The sequence below is a fragment of the Musca vetustissima genome, unplaced genomic scaffold, assembly GCF_032173495.1.
Source record: "Musca vetustissima isolate MV318-11 ecotype Yass unplaced genomic scaffold, APGP_CSIRO_Mvet_v1 utg159555, whole genome shotgun sequence".
Taxonomy (NCBI): Eukaryota; Metazoa; Arthropoda; class Insecta; order Diptera; family Muscidae; genus Musca; species Musca vetustissima.
In genome coordinates this window covers 62997-70330 of record NW_026885762.1, presented here as the reverse complement: position 1 = coordinate 70330, position 7334 = coordinate 62997, and the positions used below count along the sequence as shown (strand labels likewise).

Sequence of the window (7334 nt, the reverse complement as noted above, 5' to 3'; positions counted from 1 at the left end):
ATTTTGAAAATTTCAAAGGTAAGCCGTATTAAACAATAATTCACATGGATCTTTATTTCAATGTGTTTTGCTTCTCTTGTGCTTTTAGAAAATATAATTCCCGTTTGTGGCATTTTCGATTTTATACCCAAATCAAGTCATGATGAATTCTTGGAAGATTATTTCAATGTAATGGCCAAAACTACTGCGAAAAAACTTGGATTGCCTTTGAAGGATTCCATGTATGCCGTATCTTCTGATATGTTTGTGGTGTATGGTCAAAAGAGGCCTTGACGATGAGATATTTTTTGAATTAAATAAAAAAAAATCTTAAAAACTAATTTCTTCTGCAAAATATTATTTAAAAACCAGTAAGGAAAGTAGTAAAGTCGGACGGGGCCGACTATATGATACCCTTCACCACTTTGGGTATATTCTACGTATGTATCCAACAGACATAGCTTGTTATTATTATAGACGTAATTCAGTATGCTATGATAAATTTCGTGCAAATCGAAAGATATATAGGGTCTTTGATGCACCAATTACCTTAAATAATATATATATATATATAGGAGCTATATCTAAATCTGAACAGGTTTTCAGAAAACTCTGCACACATCATTCAAAACTTAATTCAGTACGCTATGCCAAATTTCTTGCAAATCAAAAGATATATAGGGACTTTAGTGGACTATTTACCTAAAACCGGGCGAAACTATATATGGGAGCTATATCTAAATCTGAACCGATTTTCACGAAACTTTGCACACATCATTCTAGACTTAATTCAGTACGCTATGCCAAACTTCTTGCAAATCGAAAGATATATAGGGACTTTGGTACAACATTTACCTTAAATCGGAGGAAGATATATACGGGAGCTATATCTAAATCTGAACCGATTTTCACGAAACTTTGCACACCTCATTCTAGACTTAATTCAGTACGCTATGCCAAATTTCGTGCAAATCGAAAGATATATAAGGACTTTGGTACACCATTTACCTTAAATCGGAGGAAGATATATACGGGAGCTATATCTAAATCTGAACCGATTTTCACGAAACTTTGCACACATCTTTCTAGACTTAATTCAGTGCGCTATGCCAAATTTCGTACAAATCGAAAGATATATAGGGACTTTGGCACGCCATTTACCAAAAATCGGGCGAAACTATATATGGGAGCTATATCTAAATCTGAACCGATTTTCACGAAACTTGGCACACATCTTTCGTGGCTCAATTCTGTACGCTATGCCAAATTTCGTGCAAATCGAAAGATTTTGAGGGTCTAAAGCCCGTAAATCGGGCAAAAATATATATGGGAGCTATATCTAAATCTGAACCGATTTTTTTCAATAGGGTTCGTCCTTGGGCCAAACAAATGAGCTGTGCCAAATTTCATCCAAATCGGATCATAAATGCGACCTGTACTTTGTTTACAATTTAACATGGACAGACGGACAGACGGACGGACGGACGGACATGCATACATCGACTCAGAAAGTGATTCTATGCATATTCTCAAAAGGAACCATGGGTCTATCTCGATTATTTTTGCCTGTTACAAACATATGCACAAAGACATAATACCCTGTACCACAGTGTGGTGAAGGGTATAACCAGTGAACGGAGCAGTATAGTCGGACGGGGCCGGCCATACGATACCCTACACAGCCCTTCTAATTAGTTGTCCAGATTCCCTTCACCGTGAGTCGTGTTGCGATGTTTGGCTTATAATTGTGCACTATTTTCTGTATTTTTTAAATTTTGGGTCCACTTCATCCCAAAATTATTATCTGATCATCACCGAAAATTATAGGCGTTGTCTGACAACAACTGGAATTTCATGGAAAATTTCAAAGCGATCTGCGGGTTACTAAATAATATTTCAGAACGTAATCACCTGTCAATTTTTAAGTGTAACTCACACATCTGAGTACATACGACCATATAATTGGTATCAATTTAAAGATCAGCCACTCCTCTTGGATATACTATCAACTTCTCGGGTCTCGGTTTACGCCATAGAATACAAATTTTGTAATTTTTTACACAAAACTCAGGGTTCATTTGATCTTCTAAATATTGGCTAATCTTTATCAAAACAGGCATGCTGATGCTTTGGCCCGATCCCCTTCTCCATGTAAAATTTGCGATATCTGGAGAGACCATAATTGCGGTATCTGGAGCGACCAGAAAAACGATAAAAATTAAGTATTTGGTCCATTTCATCCCCTAAATATTAACCAATCTTTATCAAAAACAATAGGCCAGAACCCATCCTACATGAAAAATTCCGTAAAGATTGGTCCATAACTGTGGCCTGTATCGTGTTTACAAATTATAATGGACAGACGGACGTATGAACACACATGTCGAGATCGACTCAGCTAGTCGAGATATGACGATCGGTATACTTAAAGGTGGGTCTGGACCAATATTTCGCGGCGTTACAAACTCTTTTGGGCTGCACAAAGCTATAATACCCTGACAACATAGTTGTGTAGGTTATAAAAAAATTTGCCTTGTTGTTGGACCTATATTTATATAAAGGAAAGCGCTTAGTCTGAGGACGATTGCTGATTCTTGGGACAAATTGCAAATTATTGCTGCCTCGGGAGGAAGAATTGCTTGTACCCTGGGACAAATCAGACATAGTGAGGGCCCCTTAGAACAATATCAACATCTACCCACGGACTAAGTACATTTGCATACTCAAGCCGAGTTAGGAGTTTGTTTAATTACATATTGGACAAATTCCGGGGTTGTCAAAATAGGCAATCCTCCAACAGCCGTTGAAAAAAATATATTTTTTTTAAATTAAAAAAATAAATACTAGATTCACTTTCTGAGTCGATTTATGCATGTGCGTCCGTCCGTACATGTATTTTTGTGAACAAAGTACAGGTCGCATTTATTATCCGATTTAGATGAAATTTGGCACATATCACTTATTTGGCCCAAAGACGAACCCTATTGAAATTAGAGCAAATCGGTTCAGATTTAGATATAGCTACCATATATATTTTCGTCCGATTTAATGTAAGTGGTGCACAAAAGTCCCTATATATCTTTAGATTTGCACGAAATTTGGCATAACGTACTGAATGAATGATGCCTGCCAAGTTTAGTGAAAATCGGTCCAGATTTAAATATAGCGCCCATATATAGTTTCATCCGATTAAATGTAAATTGTGCACCAAAGTCACTATATATCATTCGATTTGCACGCAATTTTGCGTAGCATACTGAATTGATCCTGGAGTGTAGTCTGCCAAGTTTCGAGAAAATCGGGTCAGATTTAGATATAGCTCCCATATATATTTTCGTCCGATTTAAAGTAAATGGGACACCAAAGTTCATATATATCCTTCGATTTGCACGAATTTTGGTATAACACACTGAATTAAGTCGAGAATAATGTGTGCTAAGTTTCGTGAAAATTTGTTCAAATTTAGATATATCTCCGACCTATTCATGTTTATTGTACACCATATAATCAATGAGTACATGATTGAGATTAAATTTTAAACAGTGCAGCGTAGCAAAAAGCGTGTGTAAAGTTTGCTTAAAATCTATTTACAAAATTTAAAATAGGTTGCAGAATGGCATGTGTTAGGATTGATGTTAGTCGGTTCACATAGATAAAGATCGCATATTTAAGTTCGTTCAATTTCATGTCAATGTTCCTTCGAAAGGGCGGCGTCTGTTAGGATACATATGTAGAATATACCCAAAGTGGTGAAGGGTATCAAATAGTCGGTCCAGTCCGACTTTACTACTTTCCTTACTGGTTTATATTAAAATAGTTATCTGATTTGTTCTGCGTTTTGGGTTTTGGTTCTAATACTCTGTTGTAATCATTTCACCTGCGGAGGATAGCGAGATAAAAAACTAGAACGTAAAGTTCGATAATTATCTATATATGAACTATAGCTCGGTTTTAGGCCAAGGCCTAGCCCCTGTATGGGAGATACCAAAAGGAGTGGACCGATATTCCCCATCTTTGAACTTGAACTAAGTTTGGAAGAAATAATCAGATAGGCTAAGTTTGGATGAAATCAAAATTTTCTGCAATGGATTTGGTCCAAGGAAACATGGGTTATAGAACCAATATTTCGATGAGGCATATTTTCATTGTATACACCCTCATTAGCCATAAGGCTAATAATATTTTAAAACCAGTGAGAGGAGCAGTATAGTCGGACGGGGCCGACCATACGATACCCTACACAACTACCACGGAACTCTAACTCTCTGCGAATGTTTATTCCGAGTCTATGCAATATTTCGTGATATTTGCCCCCTCTTACCCGATTAGAGGTCAACAGCACCTCTTCCTTACATTTTCGAATACTCGAAAACACACAAAAAATTAAGTTTTCGGTCCATTTCATCCCAATACTATTATCTGATCATCACCGAAAATTGTAGGCGTTGTCCTTGAGCATAACTGGAACTTCATGGAAAATTTCAAAGCGATCAGCGGGATATTTCCGCCCTCTAATGTGGTAATGGGTTACTAATAATATCTGAATACCTAAGCACCTGTAAATATTTGAGTGTAACTCGCAGATCTGAGTAGATACATAACTGTATTTGGTGTTAATTTAAAGGCCATCCACTCCTCTTGGATATGCTATCAACTCCTCGGGTCTATATCCTTCAGGAGTAAATATATAAACCCCAGAATAAAAATGTTGTAATTTTTCACACAAAAGTCAGGGTTCATTTGACCCGCTAAATATTGACCGATCTTTATCAAAACAGCCATGCTTATTCTTTGGCCCGACCCCCTTCTCCATGTAAAATTTCGCGATGTTCGGGCCATAATTACGGCCTATGGAGAGACCAGAAAATCGACGAAAATAAAGTTTTTGGTACATTTCATCCCCTAAATATTAACCGATCTTTTCCAAAAACAATAGGGGTCTTCATTGGCCAGAACCCATCCTACATGCAAAATTTCGTGAAGATTGGTCCATAACTGTGGCCTGTATCGTGTTTACAAATTATAATGGACAGACGGACGGACACACATGTCTAGATCGACTCACCTAGTCAAAATATGACGATCGGTATACTTGAAGGTGGGTCTAGGACCAATAATTCGCGGCGTTACAAACTTTTGGGGCTGCACAAAGCTATAATACCCTGACAACATAGTTGTGTAGGGTATAAGAATATTTTTAAGGGACCCATACAGGTCGTGCATTTTTTTAAGATTCTTTTTTTATTATTAGTAATTAATTTTATTTCGTTGTTTGGTCCTGTTTCCTTTTTTGAGCATATACCACAAACATATCTGAAGCTACGGCATACATTGAATCCCTCAAAGACAATCCTCGTTTTTTCGCAGTAGTTTCGGCCATTACCGTGAAATAATCTTCCAAGAATTCGTCATGACATGATTTGGGAATGAAATCGAAAATACCACAAACGGGAATTATATTTTCTGGAAGATAGAGAAAAAAAATATGATCAAGACCCAAAATAGGTATCCTTTGATATGACTTACCTTTAAAATTTTCAAAATTATCATAATAATAAATTCCCTCCTTCACCTCAATGCTAATATTACAAAATCCCAAATCTTCCATCATTTTACAAAAAGTCTCTTTGGGATTTGAGCAATTGTGTAAAGGTGATACAAAACGATTTACATTTTTGATATATGGAGACCATTTTGGAGTGGAACTAATTATGTGATTGGCCTCGAATATGTTGTTGTAGCCAAAGAATGTTAAAATGCAATCACCGCCCTCCGGACGCAAGAGTTTGAAAATATTCTCCAATGCCGTTCTGTAAACAAGAATTTATAATTTAATTTTAAATATTTTTTTTTCAAATAAATTCCTCACCTATTATCTGGTATCCAATGTAGTACCAAACTGGATATTACATGATCAAATTGACCCAACATATCTGGGGGTAATGAATTTTCCTTGGCAATATTAATAATCCGCAAATGACACTTTTTTGGAATTTCATAATTATTTTCGAAGAAATTCAACATTTTCGATGAAATATCACTGAATATCAATTTTTCGATATTTTCAGGCATTAAGGGATAGACGTAATCCATAGAAACATCTCCTGGTCCACAACCAATTTCTAAGACACTATCGCCGCCGTCCGGACGCCATTGCAACTTCGAGGCAAATTTTCTTAACAATTGTCCAGCATCTTTTTTCACCGAACTATGAGATTTGTGATACAATTCTAGTTTATTCATTTTGTGTGTGTGCGAGCGTATTTTAGAAAATTCCCCAAAATGACTGAAGCTACTAACTGACACCTACTGGCTTGCTGTTACTAGTTTTTATATCAAGTGTTGAGTAACTGAGGTAAATGCCTCTTACATTGAATACCTCTATTAAATTTAGTGGCATAGATCTCTAACGTTTTACAATCTGTTAAAAGATGGTTAGTAGCCATAAAATACAAAGTGCTGGGCAATAAAACGTTCATTATTATTATTGAAATAAAACATATTTATTTAATTAAAAAAACAACTTTATAGACATCACATGTATCGGATGATAACGTATCGGTACCCACAATAACTTACTTTTTTAATTTCAACCAGTAAGGAAAGTAGTAAAGTCGGACGGGGCCGACTTTATGATACCCTTCACCACTTTGGGTGTATTCAACAGGACCATTAAAATGAAATTGGATGAACTAAAATAGTTGATATTTATTTAAATGTGAATCTACCTAGATATATCCATAAAGTATGTAAATCGACTTCAAACAAATATAAATAGTCTGTACTTCTGGAAAACGCAACTACGTAATTCTATGCTAAATTTTGTAAGTTGTGCAAAATTTGATGTCAATCTGACTAACATGAGGAGTTGATGCCCAATTTACCTGAAACCAGAGGAAAATATATATGGAAGCTCTATCCAAATATTAAGGGATTTGGAACAAACTTGTCACAGATTAGTTTGTTCTAATTTCAGAAAGTTTTGTTCCTATCAACTCATTGGTTCCTTGGTGCGTCAATTACTTAAAATCAATCTATAATAAAAGGGAGCTATATCTAAATCTGGACCGATTTTCACGAAAAAAGCAGACATCATTCTAGGCTCAATTAAGTACGTTATGCCAAATTTCGTGCAAATCGAAGGATATATAGGGATTTTGGTGCACCATTTACATGAAATCGGACGAAACTATATATGGGAGCTATATCTAAATCTGGACCGATTTTCACGAAACTTGGCAGACATGACTCTGGGCTCAATTCAGTACGTTATGCCAAATTTCGTGCAAATCGAAGGATGTATAGGGACTTTGGTGCACCATTTACATGAAATCGGACGAAACTATATATGGGAG

The 7334-nt window shown here is 36.1% G+C and overlaps 1 protein-coding gene across 1 annotated transcript; it reads right to left on the bottom strand.

Annotated features, from left to right (window-relative positions):
- Positions 1-5239: 5239 nt before the first annotated feature.
- LOC133333018 (juvenile hormone acid O-methyltransferase-like) lies at positions 5240-6222 on the bottom strand. Its single transcript, XM_061541353.1, has 3 exons — positions 5849-6222; positions 5506-5789; positions 5240-5442 (listed from the first exon to the last, which is right to left on the bottom strand). The coding sequence occupies exons 1-3, from the start codon at positions 6220-6222 to the stop codon at positions 5240-5242; spliced, it is 861 nt and encodes a 286-aa protein (XP_061397337.1).
- Between the last annotated feature and the right edge of the window lie 1112 nt (positions 6223-7334).